General features: G+C 45.8%; 1 protein-coding gene across 5 annotated transcripts in view; it reads left to right on the top strand.

Annotated features, from left to right (window-relative positions):
* The window catches only part of igf1ra (insulin-like growth factor 1a receptor), a 311,540-nt gene that overhangs the window by 239,632 nt on the left and 50,962 nt on the right, over positions 1–20,946 (top strand). For all 5 annotated transcript variants that reach the window (XR_011889661.1, XM_072282801.1, XM_072282802.1 and 2 more), the window contains 4 exons: positions 1,354–1,480; positions 2,482–2,720; positions 8,252–8,419; positions 10,351–10,552. Coding sequence is in view for 4 of the 5 variants with exons in the window: in XM_072282801.1 (XP_072138902.1) it covers positions 1,354–1,480; positions 2,482–2,720; positions 8,252–8,419; positions 10,351–10,552 (736 nt within the window). In the remaining variant the exon portion in view is untranslated. The remainder of the gene's footprint in view (positions 1–1,353; positions 1,481–2,481; positions 2,721–8,251; positions 8,420–10,350; positions 10,553–20,946) is intronic.

The raw sequence follows: 20,946 nt of genomic DNA, 5'->3' as shown, positions 1-20,946 counted from the left end.
AGCCATGATGGGCTGGCAGAGCAACTTGATGGGCCGAATGGTGTAATTCTGCTCGTACTGTATGTCTTATGGTCTAACTGTGTGTGATACTCTGTGAGGGTGTGTGTGTGCATAGTACTGTGCGTGTGAGGATGTGGTGTGAAATGCGAGTGTAAAAGTGGGTTTCTGTAATACCACGTGTGGGTGAATGTAGGTGATTCTGTGATTGAGTGTGTGTAAGATGCTGCTTATGCAATGTGAGCATGTGTAACATTGTGTGTTTGCAGATAATGGTTAGAGTAGATGTAGATTTACTGATCACATGTACAGTACATCAAAACATGTTGTTTGCGTTAACAACCAACACACCTAAGCATGTGCTGGGGCCAGATAACGCGTTGCCACATATTCTGGTGCCAATGTAGCACGCCCACAACGCTCGGCAGAACAACACAGAACACAACCAAGAGGAACACAAGTAAAAAAGCTACAACAGCAAAACAAGTCCTTTTCCTCCCTCTGCCCCCCCCCCCCCACACACACACACACACACACACACACACACATTGCAATCTCTCCCCCCCTCCCCCCCCCCCCCCCCCCCCGCCAGGGCAGGCCTCCAGGCTTTGTGCTCCAATCCTTAGTATTGACCCCCCAGACTAGCTGACGATGGCATCCTGAACTCCAGGCTGGATTTACAGGAGCGCTGACTGACTGGCTCTTGTGCCTCCCGCTTGCAAGGACTCCTGGTCACTGGCCTTTGAGGGCAGAGCAGACTGCGGATGTCCTTGCCCCCCTGACCACATCACTGGAGGGTGAACTTGGGGGTTGTGTGCTATACTGAGGGTGTGTGCAATACTAGTGTGTGTGTGTGTAACACTGTATGGGGTGTGTGTTAGAGAGTATGTGTGAAATACTGTGTCTGTAAATTATCCAGTCATTACATCCTGCCATCTGCAGGACTGTCACTGCATTCACCTGGTGCTGAATGTAATGTGTTTGGGTGGAACAGTTGCTTCTGGGTGTTAGGACCCCAGACCCTCCAGGAATGGTCATGTCCAGAGTCTGGATTTGCTGGGTGCATTCATAGTCTGATGACTGACACTAACCCCGTCTCCACTGTGTTGTACCTGGGGAAATATCTGGATGCTGAAGAGTGAACCAAGTACACCAAGATCTTTATGTTGATACATGGGACCTAGCGAATGGTGATAATCTCAGATAAATCTGCTGGGCTGGCTGTGGCTTTGGAGAGTGTCCCAAGGGGAGTACCTCAAGAGCAAGTGAGAGGAGAAACTCCAGGTTCCCTATGTCTTGTTGTTTTAATTTAGAACAAACTCTTTGCTAACATTGTTGTGTTCTATTTTCTCTCAGGTGAAAGACGCATCTTGAAATTCACAAGTAATTCCACTGCAAAGAACAAGATAATATTGAAGTGGGAACATTATCGCCCGCCAGACTACAGGGATCTCATCAGTTTCATCGTGTACTACAAGGAAGCGTGAGTACCTCTGGTTACTGGTTTCATGAGGACCAGTGCCCATGGTAGATCAATATGGCCAAGTGTTTGATCTCTCTGGGTTTGTACCAGATAGAGTTCAGGAGGATGAGGGGACATCTCATCAACCTTTGGAAGCAGCAGCTTTTCATTTACTTTGTCTAAATCCTTCATGATTTTAAACACTTCTAGCAAATCCCCTCTTAGCCTGTACTCTAAAGAATAACCCCAGCTTCCCTAGACCATTAATGTGAATCGCATCCATCCCTGCCCTGTGCTGGTAAATTTCTTTGGCACCCTCTGCTAAACCTTCACTCCTTAAGGTCAGTAATTATAGAAGTCATAAGGAGTGAAAGAAGCCCTTTGGCCCATCTGCTCCCTGGTGACCCAGGGGTAGCCCCATTTGCTTGTGTTTGGCCCGGATGGCTCTAAGCCTCTCCTGTCCAAATGGATTTCAGTATTGTTATTGTACCCACCTCCACCACTTCCAGCTCGTTCCACATACCCACCATCCTCTGTGAAGAAGGTACCCCTCAGATCTCATAAATCATTCCTCTCTCACCGTTACCCTATGGCCTCCAGTTTTTGACTCCCCTACCCTGAGGAAAAGGCTGAGACCATCAACCTTATAGAACGTACAACAGTGCAGCGTAGCACAGACCCTTCGGCCCACGATGTTGTGCTAACCCGTTATCCTACTCCAAGATCAATTGGACCCTTCCCACCCACGTAGCCCCACAGGGCTGAAGGCCTGTTTTTAGGCTGTATGACTCAAAGTGACTGCGAGCTCAGTGCGACACATCTACCATGTGTAGTCATCAGCACAGCTCTGTGGAATGGTGCAGAACTAAAGCAAGTGGGCAAAAAAGCCCACAACCATGCTGCTTAATGCGACACGGCATCTATCTTTGATCAAGGCATAAAGAAGGCTGACAAATGGGTGGAATGCTGGTTGCTCCTGTTGGTGATGTCTGTGCGCTCTCTCTCTCTCTCTCTCCTTTTAGGCCCTTTCAGAACTTGACTGAATACGATGGACAGGATGCTTGTGGCTCCAACAGCTGGAACATGGTGGATGTGGACCTCCCCCAGAGCAAGAACCAAGAACCAGGGGTGTACTTGTCGAACTTAAAGCCCTGGACTCAGTATGCTATTTTTGTCAAGGCAATCACCCTTGCTGTCTCTGAAGACGGCAGGAACTATGGGGCAAAGAGTGAAATCGTCTACATAAAGACAAACGCCTCAGGTAACAAGTGCCGCTCAGTATCTACACTTTATAAACTGCACCGTTTCAACTGCCCTTGCAGTATGTATGTACAAAGCTATGCAGTGAGTTAAACACCTTCTCAAATACCACCCGAGACAGAGGCCTTCTTCAGGGTTTTTAATGAGGTCTTTCCTATGAAACTGCAGAAAGTAAAGTAAAATACATATTAAATTCAGTACAGAATCATCGTGTGCCTGGATGCTAATACTGTCGATTATTCTCACAGCTGGTGTTAGACAATGTTATACACATATGCAAAATTCCAAAACTGCCATGTAAACAAGAGTAAATTCGTGGCACAATGATATGGTAATAATGATAAACGTAATACTTCCTTCAAAATATATCCACTAAATGTTTAGCAATATTAATGAAAGATCAAGGCTCCAGATATTGCTGTTTCAGGGGCAAATAAAGAGAGGACGGAGATGAATGTCTTTCCACTTCAAATCAAATCAAAATTAACCTGTGCAGGAAATGATATTTAAAAACTGCTTTTTTCACAGGAAGTGATGTTTACGTACACCATCCCTTCACAGGTGACTAAACAGTTTTGTTCAGATGAGATGCAATGTGGGAAAATGTGCTGTCATCACATTTGACGACTGCACATTTAGAAAAAAGCCAAAGTATTTGTCAAATGGTGAAAGTTCGACATTCAAAAGGACCTGGGTGTGTTAATATCTGCCTAGATGTTCTCTCTTCTCCCCTCTCCCATCGAGCAGAATATACAAAAGCCTGAAGGGTTGTACAACCAGGCCCAGAACAGCTTCTATCCTGCTGTCACCAGACACTTGAACGGACCTCTTGTTTGATAAGATGGACTCTGGCCTCACAATCCACCTCCTGATAATCTAGCACCTTACTGTTTATTTACCGTATCCTGCACTTACTCTCTAACTGTCCACTTTTATTCTGCTTTGTTTTGTTTTATTTTGTTCCCCGTCAATGCACTGCTGTAATGAACTGATCTGTGACCAGTATGCGAGGCATGCTTTTCACTGTATTTTGGAATGTGCAACAAAACTCAACCAATGCAAATTAAAAGTCACTGAAGGTTGTCTGGGTGCAGGAAGCGATTAGGAAGGAGTTTGTAATTGGTAAAAATCGAGCTACTGGAGAAACTCAGCGGATCAGCCGGCATCTGTGGAGGTACAGATGATGTTTCTGAATGTGAACTTCGTTAGATACGTGGGTCATGACCAAAGAAAAAGTGGCTGGAGTTGCTTAGCTCTTTACTGCAAGGGTGTTTATTAGGAGCATCAAAAATCAAACTTACAAATATTAGCGAAAATAGTGGAAAGAAAATTCTTGCCCAGTGTGAACACCTCGCAGCCCTTAGCTCCCTCCCTCACCGAGGGCAAAGAGCTCCTGTCTCCCTCCCTCATCGAGGGCAAAGAGCTCCATATCTCTCTCCCTCACCGAGGGCAAAGAGTCCTTATCTCTCTCCCTCGCTGAGGTAAAGAGTTCCATATCTCTCTCCCTCACCGAGGGCAAAGAGCTCCTATCTCCCTCCCTCACCAAGGGCAAAGAGTCCTTATCTCTCTCCCTAACCGAGGGCAAAGAGCTCCTATCTTCCTCCCTCACCGAGGGCAAAGAGTCCTTATCTCTCTCCCTCACCGAGGGCGAAGAGTCCATATCTCTCTCCCTCACCGAGGGCAAAGAGCTCCATATCTCTCTCCCTCACTGAGGGCGAAGAGCTCCTATCTCCCTCCCTCACCGAGGGCAAAGAGTCCTTATCTCTCTCCCTCACTGAGGGCAAAGAGTCCATATCTCTCTCCCTAACTGAGGGCAAAGAGCTCCATATCTCCCTCCCTCACTGAGGGCGAAGAGCTCATGTCTCCCTCCCTCACCGAGGGCGAAGAGCTCCATATCTCCCTCCCTCACCGAGGGCAAAGAGCTCATATCTCCCTCCCTCACTGAAGGCGAAGAGCTCCTTTTTCTAGCTCTAGGACTTAACATCTTTAATAACCAATAAAGTTAACTTAAGACTACACATGAGTTAGAATCTGATGCACCCCACAATGTAGTTACAATCATATTACAAAAATAATCAGAAGTAGTTAGATTAAATACCATACACAAACAATATATTCACATCAGAATCAAGTTTAATATCACTGGCATATGTCTTGAATTTGTTAACTTGGCGGCTGCAGTAAAATGCAATACATGATAAGTGTTGAGAAAACAAATGAATTATGGTAAGTATATATATATTAAATAGTTAAATTAAGAATATTAGTGTAAAAACAGGAATAATAAAACAAAGTAGTGAGGTAGTGTTCATAGATTCAATATCCATTTAGGAATCAGATGGAAGTGGGGAAGAAGCTGTTCCTGAATCACTGAGTGTTTGTTTTCAGCCTCGTGTACCTCCTTCCTGACAGTAACAGTGAGGAGAGGGCATGTCCTGGGTGATGGGGGTCCTCTCTGCTCCTTGGAGATGTCTTGGATACCATAGAGGCTAGTACCCATGATGGAGCTGACTAATTTACAACTTTCTGTAGCTTTTTTCAATCCTGTTACGAACTCTCCCCTGATACCAGACAGTGATGCAGCCAGTCAGAATGCTCCCCATGGTACCCCTATAGAAGTTTTCAACTGCTTTAGGTGACAATCAAATCTCTTCAAACTCCTAATGAAATATAGCCACTGACTTGCCTTCTTTATAACTGTGTCAATAAGTTGGGCAACACACACAAAATGCTGGAGGAACTCAGCAGGCCAGGCAGCATCTATGGAAAAAAGTACAGTTGACATTTCGGTCCATCAGCTGAGTTCCTCCAGCATTTTGTGTGTGTTGCTCGGATTTCCAACATCTGTAGATTTTCTCTTGTTTGTGATTCGATATGTTGGGATCAGGTTGGATCCTCAGAAATTTTGACACCCAGGAGTGAGTGAAATTGCTCACTCTCTCCACTTCTGATCCCTCTATGAGGATTGGTTTGTGTCCCTTTGTCTTACCCTTCTGAAGTCTACAATCAGCTCTTCGTCGTTGTGACATTTAGGTATCCCCATTACTATAGAAGTAGAATGTTCCACCATGATGACGACGACGTCGACTCAAGCCTGAGAGGCTAGCGTCGGACATTTCATGCCTTACAGGGTGCGGATCAGAAGGCTGTGTGGGGCAGCACTCCTTGCACAGACATTTCGCAGTATTTTCTTTATTTTACGAGGTCGAGTTGCCAGCCCAACACGCAACACGGTACGGATGGAAAGCGTACTCGGGAGCGGCCCGACTGGATTTGAACCCGGGAACCTCTGTTCCGGAGTCCGGCGCTGATGTCACTGCGCCACCAGCCAACTATCTGTGACGGGAAAGGCACCGTAAAGCCAATCTAAGCATATCAGCTTAGTTTAGGACATTGTAGGAAGACACTGAGGTGCATACACTTAACGCAACAGCAGAATGACAAGGCCATCTCTGAGTGTGTGAATGCACATGAATAAGGAGTGTGTTTTCCCAGTGCTCTCCATCACAGACTTCATCTAGAGTAAACTAGAAGAGTGGAGGTAAAGGGGGTATGGCTGGTATACAGGCCTCAGATGGGAGTGAAAGCTGCCCAGTGATTGGTGGATCCAGGTGAAGAGGTGTTGATTGGCTGGTAGAATCAGGTGGGAGAGGGAGAGGAGGAGACACCAGCAGAGTTTGGAAGGCAGCAAAGGGCTGCAGATGGTGGAATCTGATAAAGGCAGTGATATGTTAGGAGGGGGCTTTGGGCAGATGGGGCTGGTCACCCATGGTTGACAGCTGATCCAGGAGAAGGGAAACTTTGATCACAAAGCTCCGCTGCCTTGCAACTATACCTGCTATTGGGGAAGGCTTCAGGAGCGAACACTATGGAGAAATCTGCAACTGGATTCCGTAAGGCAGTTCTGCCTTGAGTTCAACGCTGACTGGCAATTCCTGCAACGTTGCTGGTGCCAAACTGTATGGGTCTCTCCCATTCCTTTAGATTCATCAGCTGCATGGAGAGGGGGAGTCTGCTGCAGGAGCAACAGCTCTCCATATTTTATTGACCTGGCTTGCGTATCATGTAGACTGCTTGGACGCAACACCTGTAGTCAACTCCAGCCGATGGAGGCATTATTAGGAGGGGATTTGAGGACTGGAGTGAAAATATTTTATTGCAATAATACAGGGCCCTGTAAGACTGAGCCAGGAGTAGTATGTAAAGCTTTGGTTTCCTGGCCTGAAAAAAAAAGAGAGTGGAACAGAGACACACCAGTGTATATCTGGGATAGTGGGTTTGTTGAGCAAGGACAGATCAGGAATACTGGGATTGTTATTTCTACAGCGTCATTGAGAACTGATCTCTTTAAAATTCCAGTGCTTATCAGGGAGAACATTTTCCACCCTCTCGGGAGTCTCAGTCTCATAATAATGGGAAGGTAATTTAGTACTTAGCAACAGAGAAATTTCTTATCTCGGAGGAAGCGAATCTTTGGAAACCTCTACTGTCAGAGATGAGGAGGAATTTCTTTAGCCAGAAGTGAATTTGGAATTCATTGTCACAGATGGCCGAGGAGGCCGAGTGTCGGGTATGTTTAAAGCGCAGGTTGATAGGTTCTTGATTCGTCAGAGCATCAAAGGTTACGGGTAGAAGGCAGGAGAATGGTGTTGAGAGGGATAATAAATCAGCCACGATGGAATGATGGATCAGACTCGATGGGTTGAATGGCCTAATTCTGCTCTTATATCTCATGGTTTTGCTCTGTATAAAAAAACCTTGCCCCACACATCTCCATTGAACTTCCTCGTCTTAACTGCTTGCTGTCTAGTATTAGACATTTCAACCTTGGCGAGGAAGATATTGGCTGCCTTCTCTTTCCACGTCTCTCATAATAAGCCTCTATCAGGTCTCCCCCAAGACTCTGCCACTCCAGACAAAACCCAAGTTTGTCCAACCTCTCCTTATAGGTCACACTCTCTAATCCAGGCAACATCCTAGTAAACCTCTTCAGCACCCTCTCCCAAGCTTCCACATCCTTGGGCTGACCAAAATTGAATTCAGTACTTCAGATGTGCCCCGACCAGAGTTTTATAAAGGTGCGGCTGTGGAAGGCAAGGGTTAACATGATATCCAGGTAGGGATAGACTGTAGACAGCCCAGCCCAGAGCTTTGAAGAGCATAGCTTCCCTCTGCAGCAGGAGACGGGATGAGCAATCGAAGGCGCACACACCAACTAAGGGACAATTGCTTTACTAACTTCAATGTATCATCTGTGGTCAGCTTGTAGTTTCTATAGATTTTTAACACCTGTGAATAGTGATTGTTCTTGCAGGTACGGAATTCAGCCATGCATCGTTTACTAAGTGGTCTATATCCAGAACTGCTAGCCAATTCTGGATAAAAATGACATTTCTCTGTTCAGAATTCAGAACGGTGTGTGATAGGGGCCATGCTGTTCTCAAGTGAAGTGAAGTCTGATTGAGTCGTAAGTGTGGGAGTTATTTTTATGTGTGGTGTTCAATGGAGTTTTGCTGTGCTTTCTCTCCCCAGCTCCTTCGGTTCCCCTGGATGTGGTGTCAGTGTCCAACTCCTCGTCACAGCTCGTAGTGAAGTGGAAGCCGCCCGCCCTTTCGAACGGGAACATCACCTATTACCTGGTGCGCTGGCAGCAGCAACCAGAGGATGCCGAACTTTACAAACATGACTACTGTCACAAAGGTAAAAGGGGGTGGAGCAGATAGGAAGATGGTTTCCCCCAGTCATGTCCTGGGGATAGGATGGAAGTTAGGGAAAAGTACGTCACAGGGGCAACAAGTAACTGAAATGCTGGAGGCACTCAGCTGGCTGGGCAGCATCTCTGCAGGAGGTTGGCATTTCAGGACTATGAGCCGTGGTTTATCTTCATAGATGCTGCCTGGTCGCCCGAGTACTTCCACCACTTCCTGCTTTGAGGTCAGATTTTTAGCATCTGTGTTTTTTAGCGACTTTAGCTGTCACTTGCATATCTGCCTGAAAGACCTATTGCAAATCCTGTTCCATCCTTCTCCACTTTCCACCAGTCTTCGGGAATGAGAAACTTCTCCTAGCTTTTGCCTGTGAAGCATCCTGAAGTTCCTGCCCTCAAGTTGGAAATGGTTTCTGTTTGCTCACTCAGAGCTCTGAATGAGATATTTTCCTGTGTTCTTTTCCTAGAGGCAAGGTAACGGGTGGTAAAGAGGAATAATGGTGGGGTAATATTAGGATAAAGGTAGGGTAAGTTCCCAGGAAGCTCAAAGTTAGAGTAACTAGTTTGATCATAAGACATGGGAGCAGAATTAAGCCATTCAGCCTATCGAGTCTCTCTACTGTTCGATTATTCTTGATTTATTTTCCCGCTCAACTTCCTTCTCCCTGTAACCTCTGACACCCTTAATAATCAAGAACCTATCAATCTCCACTTTAAATATATCCAATGACTTGGCCTCCACAGCCCCCTGTGGCAATGAATTCCACAGATTCACTGCCCTGTGGCTGAAGAAATTCCTTCTCATCTCTGTTGTAAGGAGACAGACATTATTGTATTCTCAGGCTGGTCATAAACTCCTCCACTACTGGAAACACCCTATCTAGGTTTCTCAATACTCAGTAAGCTTCAGCGTTCTTGGTGTTGAGGGGCAGGCCAACATGCTCTGTTTGGTGGAGCAAACCTGTTCCTTCTGACTGGCGTGACTCGATCCCAGAGAAGGCAGTATTTCCCATTGACGACATAAGCTGCCTCATCGTAACAAACGGTCTGAAAGAACATTGAATATAGAACAGTATAGCACAGGAATAGGCCCTTTGGCCCAAAGTGTGCCAAACAGCTAAAAAGTAAATTTAAAAAAACCCATAAACTAATCGCTCCTACCTACACAATCCCTCCATCTTCCTCATATTCATGTGCCTATCTAAACATCCCTTAAAAGCCTCTAATGTATTTGCCTCTACCACCACACCAGGCAGCACATTCCTGGCATCCACCAGTCTCTGAGTAAAAAATCTTTACCCCGCACATCCCCTTTGAACCCGCCCCCTTCTCACCTTCAATACGTGCCCTCTGGTTTTAGACATTTCTACCCTGGGAAAAAGATTCTCATTTTTTTCTTTCTCTCTCTCTCTCTCTCTCTCTCTCTCTCTCTCTCTCTCTCTCTCTCTCTCTCTCTCTCTCTCTCTCTCTCTCTCTCCCTCTCCCTCTCCCTCTCCCTCTCCCTCTCCATCTCCCCCTCCCTCTCCCCCTCTCCCCCTCTCTCCCTCCCTCCCTCCCTCCCTCCCTCTCTCCCTCCCTCCCTCCCTCCCTCTCTCCCTCTCTCCCTCTCTCCCTCTCTCCCTCTCTCCCTCTCTCCCTCTCTCCCTCTCTCTCCCTCCCTCATAATCTTATAAACCTCTATCAGATCTCCTCTCAGCCTCCAGCACTCCAAGATTGGTTTGTCCAGCCTCTAATGATAGCACATGCCTTCTAAACTAGGCAGCTTCCTGGTAAACGTCTTCCACACCCTTTGCAAACCCTCAGCATCCTTCCTGTACTGGGACGACCAGAAAGGAGTGGGAGATTCCTTGTCACGTACGTCCGGTGTGCGGGAAGCAGGTGTAACCCACTCCATTCTCACTTGATCGTTCTCTCACTTCTCCAGGTCTGAAGCTGCCCACCAGGATCTCGGCCACAGGGACAATTGACCTGGATGGCAATGGCGATTCCAAACCCTCCGATAAGAATGGCCAGGGACAGTGCTGTGCATGCCCAAAGACCCAGGCTGAGATCAATGCCGAAGCCGAGGAAGTCATGTTTCAGAAGTCCTTTGAGAATTTTCTGCACAACTCCATCTTCATGCCCAGGTAGTGTGACCACATCTGTTCGAACTGGCAGCTGTTGCAAGAGACGCGAGTTTATGAATTGTGCTCATAACTTCTTGCCCTGAAGTATCTGCTGGAAGTGATTGTGAATGATAGGATTGCAGCAGTCATTTTTGCACAGCGAGATCCCAGAAACTGTAGTGTGCGTGTTGCTCATGTTGGTTGAAGATAAGTATTGAATAGGACATGGCAAGGAATTCCAGCACTGCTCTTCAAAGTGGTGTCAGCTACTCCCCTGTTCAATTGGAGGGTAGACTGGTGCTTGGTTTGTTCTGCCATTTCCACCCTTATCCCGCATTTCCATGGTCTGTGGTAGCATAGCGGTAAGCGTAATGTTTAACAGTGCCAGCAATCACAATCAGAGTTCAGTTCATACGGCAGTCTGTGAGGCGTTTGTATGTTCTCCCTGTGACCACACGCGTTTTCCCCGGGTGCTCCGTATTCTTCCCACATCCCAAAAGTACAAGGGGTGATTGATAAGATCGTGGCCTAAGGTAGAAGCAGATGAGTTATTAACTTCAAACTTTCTGCATTATCACTCAAAGAGTTGAACTGCACGTGCATGTAACGAGAGCATCTTGGACCTCCAGATGGTCCACAGCAGGGGTGATTGATAAGTTCGTGGCCTAAGGCAGAAGGAGTCAGTTTTACAAAACCTATCACATTTATTTTTCAACATAGTCCCCTCCGACATTTACACACTTAGTCCAGCGGTCGTGGAGCATACGGATCCCTTCTTTGTAGAAGTGGTCCACAGCAGGGGTGACTGATAAGTTCGTGCCCTAAGGTAGAAGGAGATGAGTTATACAGCTTTCATTACATGCACGTACAGTTCAACTCTTTGAGTGAAAATGCAAAAAGTTTGAAATTAATAACTCATCTTCTACCATAGGCCACGAACTTATCAATCACCTCTGCTGTGGACCACTTCTGGAGGTCCAAGACACCGACTTCTACAAAGAAGAGATCTGTATGCTTCATGACCGCTGGACTAACTGTGTAAATATAGGAAAATGTGCAAGGTTTTCTAAAGTTGATGCCTTCTAGCTTAGGCCACGAACTTAACAATCACCCCTCGAGTATAGATTAGTAAGATGTGGGCATGCTATGTTGGCACCGGAAGTATAGCGTTACCTGCGGGCTGCCCCCGCACATCTTTGGACCGTGCTGGTCATTGATGCCAACAACTCATTTCACTGTATGTTTCAATGTTCGTGGGACAAATAAAGTTAATCTTTTAATCTTTAGATTCCACCACCTTCTGGCCTTTGTTGCCTCCACCCCTCACCTCCTGTCTGCTGTCGCTATTCTCACTCTCCTCTCCCCCATCTGCTTATCACAGCTCTTCGTCGGGATCCACCCCATCGTCTGCCAGCTCTTCCTTCACTCCCACCTTTTATACTGGCTGTCTCCCCTCTGTCCTTCGGCCCAGTTGAAGGGTCTCAATCTGATATATCAACTGCCCATTTCCCTCCACAGATGGTCCCTGACCCACTGAATTCCTCCAGTTTTTTAGTCTGGGGCTTAATTTAAAGTTTTGCACTGTCTTATCTGAAAAGATGGAGTAGTTGCCAGGCCCTTCCTCAGTTCTACACTGGAACTTTGTGTTCTTGTCTCTGGGCACATCCTTAAATCTGAACTGTAGCGTGGGATTCAGCTAAATAGCAATGGCAAAAAACCATCCCTGTTTCAGTGGTTGCTCAGCATCAGCACACAGAAATACTCTGGGACACAAGTGAACATGTGCAGAAATTGGTGATAATCGCTCATGTGCCACGGTAATTTTGAGCAGTGATTATTATTGATTGATGAACTAGTAACAATAATTATCGACTTTTTTAAGAAAGAAGGATGAGTCCTGTTGCTTATTTGCGTGTATCCTTTGCCTTACTATTAATAAAAGTACAACAGAGACAGATTGAAATAAATGAGGCATTTTAGAAAACCTGTTAAAAATGATTAGTATTTTTAAAAAAGAGAATTGAAAATAACATCAATTCTAAATATTATTGTTATTGTAACCATTTACTATCCAAATACTGATATATACACCAGATCTGTGAGGATTTCAAAATGTATTATCCAATGTCATGTGTTCTTGCTGGCACCAGGCCGGCAAGAGATGTTTTCTGTGTAAACATCTCTCTGCTCTTTGATTGCAAAACAAAATCATTCACTCTTTCATTTGACAGTAAAGATAATCATTATCTATTTCCAGTACTGTGTGAAAGTCTTTGGCATTTATATATAGCTAAGTTGCCTAAGGCTTGTGCACAGTACTGGATTGGTCAACATGGAGCGGAGGTCAAGTTTGTAAATCTGCCAGAGCAAAGGATTTTGGGAAAGGTGAGGGTGGAGCTCCACAGGAGGGGCATGGGACAGGTGGCAGAGGTACCAGGCCAGGGCATTTGATTCCAAACAATTGGTTTATTGATCATTACAGAACATCTCTCTGGTGTTTCCAGCTCCCTCCCCTCTCCTTTTCCTGACCATGATTCCCCTCTCCCTGTTCCCTGTCCACAATGGAGACCCATATCGGAATCAGGTTCACTATCACCCACATATGTCATGAAATTTGGTTTATTTTGTCTGCCCCCTCCCTCTCCTGTGAACTGGAGCTTTGGATTCAATCCGATTGTTCAACTGGGTGATGTTCGGTGGTGGACTGAGACAGGCTGTGCACCTTGGGGGGATGGTTGGTCCCATCTCAGGGGTGTCAGGGGAGGACCAGCTGTTTTCAGACCAGCTCCCTGCAGCCCCTGACCAGATTGCATCCTGGGGCAGCCTGCGTCCTGTCCACCTACTTGGTTTTTGAGCAGATGCCTGGTGCTCCCTCTCATCTGGTTTGTGGCCAGCGTTCATTGTTATGACTGACTGTGGGAAATATAAAAGTCTGTTCACATAGCTAATCTTCGAGAAATTGAGTCGAGGAGAATCTCATTCTCCTTTCATGTCGTACGCTTCTTCAATATAAAGATGACAATAACGACTAACTACGCTTTCAATTGCTACAATCATCCACTTCAACATTTTGAATATGATCGGGTAAATTTCCAGAATTACATATTTACAATGTTGGCACATCCCAACTAGCAGAAACCCTTGGAATATGAAGTGCTAGTGTCTGTTCCAAAAACCTCTGAGCATAAACTCCAGACACCTAAAATATACCACTTTTGTTACTGCGTTGAAGGATGGCTCCATGAATATGCGACTAACCCAAAGCTAAAACATGGAACATCACAGCACAGTAGAGGCCCCTCAGCCTACAATGTTGTTGTGCCTTGTGGTCCATCGGGCCTTCTCCTTAACATTTTCTGTCTGTTTTTTACGAGGCTGAGTTGCTAGCTCGATGCTCAACCCAGCATGGATGGGAAAACATGCAAGGGGCTGGCTGGATCCGAACCTGGGAGCACTTGCCTTGAAGGCTGGTGTGAACTAGAACTAGGGGACATTGCCTCAAGATTCAGGGGAGAAGGAGATGAGGAGAAACCGTTTTCCCCAGAGAGTAGTGAATCTGTGGAATTCTCTGCCCAGGGAAGCAGTTGAGGCTTCCTTACTAAATATATTTAAGAAACAGTTAGATAGGTTTTTACATAGTAGGGGAATTAAGGGTTATGGGGAAAAGGCAGGTGGATGGAGCTGAGTTTACGGACAGATTAGCCATGATCTTACTGAATGGCAGGGCAGGCTCGATGGGCCGGATGGCCTACTCCTGCTCCTATTTCTTATGTTCTTATGTGAATGCCACTGCACCACTGGCTGGCTGACAATGTGTGGTGACCTTTTAACCTATACTAAGATCAATCTAACCCTTCCCTCCTATATAGCCTTACACTTTTCTATCATCCATTCACTTAGAGTCTTTTAAGCGAACCTAATGTCTCCAGATCCTCCTTGCTCACTAAGAACTTATCCACCTCCATCTCCACCTTTAAAATAAAGAGCTCTCTGTGGAAGTTCTACCACCCTCAAAAAAAGGATTCATTTTTGTCTTAAGTGGGAGCCCCTTTAATTTTAAGTGCTTGCCTGCATTGGAGGGTTGCCTGTGCCTGTGGAAGATTGGATGGAATTTGCCCTCTTGCCCACTCCTCTCTCAGCTCCCACCACCAAGCAGAAAACTCTCCAAAATCACTGTTTCCTTCCCAGAGCTGGTTGCCAGTACTCAAAGTATTGCAAAGTCCTTTTTCAGGGACTTGATAAACACTGCTTAAAAACATATCATTTCCTTAATGATTGCTGTCAGCTGAGACCCTCCTCTTGCTTACAGCCCTTAACAAAGTTCCTTCAGGGAAACTCTGGCCATCTTTATCCCACTTTTAGGCAGACGTGAGCTGTAGGACTGGACTGCTTACCAGTATCACCCATTAACATTGTCTCCAGCAGCCTGTTTATAGAGAGGGACTGGCACTGTGTCACAGTGACCCAGTGCAGGGTATGAATCCGTTCCAGAGCTATCTGACTTGGCGAAGCGTCCTCCTCTTTCCCTGATGGATATCCTGAGTTGCAGTAATAGACTGCTGGGGAATGACGAGCAAAGTCACGTCTCAGGCAGATGACTTAAAATCTCCATTCTGCCTTGTTTTAATGTGTGGACACATTAGACTCTACAGTTAACTTAACAGTAGTTGTTTTAAACAAGGTGTCTCCTATAACATGCTACACATACAAAATCCTGGAGGAAACTCAGCAAGTCAGGCAGCATCTGGGGAGGGGAATAAACAGTCAACGTTTCAGGCTGAGACTCTTCATCAGGACTGGAAAGGAAGGGGGAAAGGCCAGAATAGAAGGTGGGGTTTGAGGACAACGTACAAGCTAGAAGGTGCTAGGTAAAGCCAGATGAGGGGAAAGGCATGTGGGTAGAGGGAAGGGGCTGGTTAGAAGCTGGAGGTGATAGATGGAAGAGCTAAGGGGCTGGAAAAGATGCAATCTAATAGGAGAGGAGAATGGGCCACGGAAAAAGGGGAAGGAGGAGAGGTACCAGAGGGAGGTGATGGTTGGGGGAAGGGAAGGGAAGGGTTAGGAGGGGAGCCAGAATGGGGAATGGAAAAAAGAGGAGGAGGCGGTTAGAGCAATCAGCTGACGTTTATAGAAATCGACATTCATTCCGTCAGGTTGTAGGCTACCAGGTGTTGCTCCTCTAACCTGAGAATGGCTCAATATGGTCACAGAAGTCATGGAGTCGTACAGTGGAGCAGATGGCATGACTCTGAGTCCCAACCCCAGCTCTGGTTCTGGCTGTTTGGACAGATACATGGAGAGGAAAAGTTTAGGAGGGGTATGGGGTGGGGCGGGGGTGGAGATGAAGGACCTGTTCTGTGATTCCATTGAAATGGATTATTGTTCAAGTCTCACTGTCAGTGAAGATTGGAACGAGATCTACTCGATGTAGGCAGTATGATCCTCACATTTGGAGAGGCGTTGGAGCCTTTGGATACGGAATCTGCATTTAAGACTGATATCAGGAGAATCTGGGTGCTGCACTCATGGAATTTCTACCGCAGATCGAAAGCCAAGTCATCAACAGATTCAATCAGAGTGTAGATGTCATTTCGCAGTGCTAAAGGAAGCAGATGATTTGGAGAGAAGGCAGCGACAGGGGGCTGTATCAGGATGATGGATATGTGGATCAAGCTGTCAGAGGAATTGGCAAATGCAGATGCAGTTTCAGAAACAGCCTCTTCCCCTCCACCATCGCATTTCTGAGCAGTCCGTGAACACTACCTCATTATTTTGCACTCTTTTTGCGCAATTTATTTAATTTTATACATATTTCTGATTGTAACATTTTTTTTTATGAATCGCACTGTGTTGCTGTCGGAAAATGAGTTTCATGACATATGTTAGTGATAATAAACCTGATTCTAATTCTGACGTTTGGACAGGAAAGACTTAGAGAGATGTGGTCCAAATGAATTCAACTGGGAGTAGCTTAGCTGTGCATCTATTTCAGAATGGACAATTTAGGCTGAAGGGCCTCCTTCTGGACTCTGTGACTCCGTGACTCCTGTGACCAATGATGGAGCAAAACTGAGTGATTTCTGCCAATTTTCCATGTTCTCCTGTGTCGCCAGCTCCCCATGGGCAGTAATTTTCTCTGGTTGGGCTTATGGAGAATCTAAGTCACTCTTCATTTGCGCCATGTTCTTAAATCTGTGCCGTAAGCTGTGAAAGTTGCTGAAATACCTTTGCTCTACTGTAAGCCAGAAGACTTTTTTTTTGCAATGTTGAAAAATAATATCTTTTGTCTCAGATAAATGTCCTATTTTCCAATAATTGTGCTAGGAGGCCAGACCAGTTGGCAGTATTCCAGGGGTTGCCTCGCCAGAGAGTGATAAAATTGAAACAACTGGATTCTGCTCTTCGAAGCCCCTACAATAATGACAAAAATATTGTTTTCCTTGCTAATTGTTTGCAGTACTTGACCTCAGGAAGAAGATGGAACAACACGGCAAAGTTTGACATCCTCCAGACAGTTCATGAAACTACTTCTTTCACTTCTTTTACGTCGTCTTTTTCTTTCAAATGTGGCTCTACTACTGTTGGAGCCTATGATCTACATTTTAGTGGTGAGTTTTTGGGCCAATTGAGTGATATGGCTCTTTGCTGCCTCCAAGGATTTTCCCTGAGGCGTGCGAGCCCATGATCGGATCCATTTTTCGCTGATTAAGGCACCGGGGAAGATTGAAATCACCGGGCGAGTGCGGAAGACGAGCAAGCATTCACCGGGAACCGGAACTGATGTTGGTAAACTGGTCGCATGCGCTCATGTTGGCGGGAGTGTCCCAAATAAATATGTTAGTGCTACCTGCGCTAAGTTTGACTTCGTTAAGACCAAACCGAACATTCTTCGAATGGGTTCTAAGGTTTTCTTTGTTTCGCGGCTGTCTGTGGGGTTGTATCTTGCATACATACTTTGATCATAAATGTACTTTGAACTTTGAACTTATGTGTAAGAATATCCAGATTCTCTGAACAACAGCATTTCAATCTCTCACCATTTTAAGATTTACTTTACCTTTCTGTTTCTTCTACCAGGCTGGCAGACCTCTCAACTTCCACATTATTTTCAGTCTGTTCTATTATTAATCATCCAAGTTCTGTGAAACATCCTCTGTATTATCCTTGTAGCACACTGCAACCTAGCTTCATGTAACAGACAAATTAGATATATTACACTTGATCCTCATTGATGCTAATATGTCCTGCAATACAGTGAAAAGCTTTTGTTTGTGTACCGCCCGGGTAGATTATGCCATACTTAAGTGCATTGAGGTTTAAAAAAAAGTAATGCAGAATAGATAGAGTGGATGTGGAGAGGATGATTCCAATGGTGGGAGAGTCTAGGACCAGAGGGCACAATCTCAGAGTGCAAAGACGTCCCTTTGGAACAGAGATGAGGAGGAATTTCTTTAGCCAAAGGGTGGTGAATCTGTGGAATTCATTGCCACAGATGGCTGTGGAGGCCAAGTCATTGAATATATTTGAAGCAGATATTGATAGCATTTTGATTAGATTAGATTATGAGAACACTCAGTCCTCTTTTTTTATTGTCATTTAGAACTGCATGCATTCATTAAGAAATGATACAATGTTTCTCCAGAGTGATATCACAGAAAACAGGACAAACCAAAGACTAACACTGACAGAACCACATAATTATAACATATAGTTACAGCAGTGCAAAGCAATACCATAATTTGATGAAGAACAAACCATGGGCACGGTAAAAAAAGTCACAAGCTCCCAAGTCGATCGACTCCCGAGTCCCCGATAGCAGGCGGCAAATGGAGAAACTCCCTGCCATAAACCTCCAGGCACCGTCAACTTGCCGATGCCTTGGAAGCAGCCGACCACAGCCGACACTGAGTCCGTCCATCCGAAAACTTCGAGCCTCCGACCAGCCCCTCCGATACAGCCTCCTGAGTGCCATCCTCTGCCGAGCGCATTTGACCTCGCCCTGGCCACTGAAACAAGCAAAGCTGGGCCTTCTGCTCCGGAGATTCTGGTTACCACACAGTAGCAGCGGCAGCGAAGCGGGCATTTCAGAAGTTTTCCAGACGTTCCTCCGTACTCTCACGTCCGTCTCCATCAAATCAGAATTGTGCACGGTCCTCTACTTGACAGATTACAGATATCATTCACCGGAGAGGCTGCGCGCTGCCATCTTCTCCTCTCTCCTTGGAATTAGGAAGGAATTCAAAGTTTACGGGGAGAAAGCAGGAGAATGGGTTTGAGAGGGGAAATAGGTCAGCCATAATAGAATGACAGAACGGATTCAGTGGACTGAATGGTCTGTTTCTGCTCCTGTGCCTTATGGTCTTCATATAATGTTGCATTTACAGAGAAAGTGTAGTAACATCAGACAAATAAATACACGGGCCACAGCCAGGTATGCTCGGAGGTCTTTCACAGATTCTTGAACTCAGACCTATTCAAGGGTCTGGAATAGAAGCTGTCCCTGAGCCTGGTGGTACATGCTTTCGTACCTTCTGCCTGATGGCAGAGCAGAGAAGAGAGATTGCCTGGGGTGGGAGGGGTCATTAATTATGTCACTAGTGATTGGAGGGGAGTGTGGTTTAAATGATGGGTTGTGTTCACAACGCTTTTCAAGTTCTGTGAGTAGCTGGGATCACTTTTCTATGACTCTATAACTGAGATGAAGAGGAATTTCTGTAGCCAGCAGATAGTGTATCTGTGGACTTTGTTGGAGGCTGAGTTATTTGGTGTATTTAAGGCAGATACGGATAGGTTCTTGCTCAGTAAGGGGGAGAATGGAGTTGGTAAAAAATCAGCATGATTGAATGGCAGATCAAACTTGATGGGCTGAATGGCCTCATCGGGTTCTTATATCTTATGATCTGTTGTGCTCTAATTTCTACTTTCCCACCTATCTCCACACACTTTCATAATTTCATCTTGAATCTTGTCTTTGAGTCTATTCTCTGCCCGATCTTGCACAGCTTTCTGGGAAGGAATTCTAAAGTTTCGTAATGCAATGGGTGGAGGCGTTTCTACTCATCTGCATTCCAGATGGACAGCCCACTTCCCAGGACGATGTCCCCAGTTCCCAACTGTCCAGCTGAGGATGCAACCAGTCCTTCTCCAAGTCCTGAAAGACTTGATGAGGTCGCCTCTCAACTTCCTTAACTGGAACCTCACTCCTAGCCTGCAGATAAGTAATGCTCATGAAATCTGCAGCAAATCTGGTCTTCTCTGGAGGAAGTCGAATGCATACTGCAAGTCAACTCAGTCATTAATTGCAAGGGTTTTGCAAGTGGATTATCGTGTACCGAGATAAAGATCAGTCCAAATATACATTGATTGGATTAACTTCATTTGTAACATGTACATTAAAACATACAGTGGAATGCGTCACTCGCATTAATGAACAACACAGCGCAAGGATGTGCTGGGGGCAGCTGGCAGGTGTCGTCGTACTTCCAGTGCCAGCATAGCATGCCCACAACGCCCTAACCTTTGGAATGTGGGAGGAAACTGAAGTACTGGGAGGAAACACACCCGGTCACAGGGAGAATGTGCAAACTCTTTGCAGACAGTGGCGGGCATTGAACCCCAATTGTGCAGCCGGCACTGTAACTCATTATGCTGATATGCTACGGTAACACCATGTGGAGTTAGTACAAAAAGAAAACCAATAACAGAATGAAGTGTTACAGTGACAGAGAAAGTGCAGTGCGGGAAGGGGAATAAGGGCCTTGAAGAGGTAAGTAGAGAGATCAGGAGTTTAGCATTGGAGACGTAAGAGACTGCAGATACTGGAATCTAGAGCAACAAACAGCCTGCTGGAGGAACGCAACAGGTTAGGTCAAAACCCTACTCCAAGACCCACGAAGGGTTTCAACCTAACATCAACAATTCCTTGCCTCCTACAGATGCTACGCAATCTGTCAAGTTCCTCTGGCAGACTATTTGTTACAAATCATAAACCCAAGAGATTCTCGAAATCCAGGGCAACACACGCAAAATGCTGGAGGAACTCAGCAGATCAGGCAGCGTCTATGGAAAGGAATAAACAGTCAATGTTTCGGGACAAGACCCTTCTTCAGGACTGGCAAGGAAGGGGAAAGAAGCCAGCTTGGGGTCTCGGTCCGAAACGTAAATTGTTTGTTGCTCCAGAGTTCGTCTTTATTGCGAAGAGGATCATTCAAGAGTTTTATAACAGGGGATGGACTGTGCTTGAGCCTCAAGGATGGCAGGTGACTAAGCTGAGGTGTGATGTTGACAGCAGACTGTTCACAAAGAGCAGGTCTCTGACTCCCAAAGCTCCGCTGCATCTCCAAGTCTTCCATCGGATCCTGGATGGAGGTTGATGCAGTGTTATGCTAAGCAGCCCTGTTATTGGTATTTCTCTG

This window comes from Mobula birostris, chromosome 18 (genome assembly GCF_030028105.1).
Source record: "Mobula birostris isolate sMobBir1 chromosome 18, sMobBir1.hap1, whole genome shotgun sequence".
In the NCBI taxonomy this organism is placed as follows: Eukaryota; Metazoa; Chordata; class Chondrichthyes; order Myliobatiformes; family Myliobatidae; genus Mobula; species Mobula birostris.
This window is presented reverse-complemented; position numbering and strand designations above follow the sequence as displayed.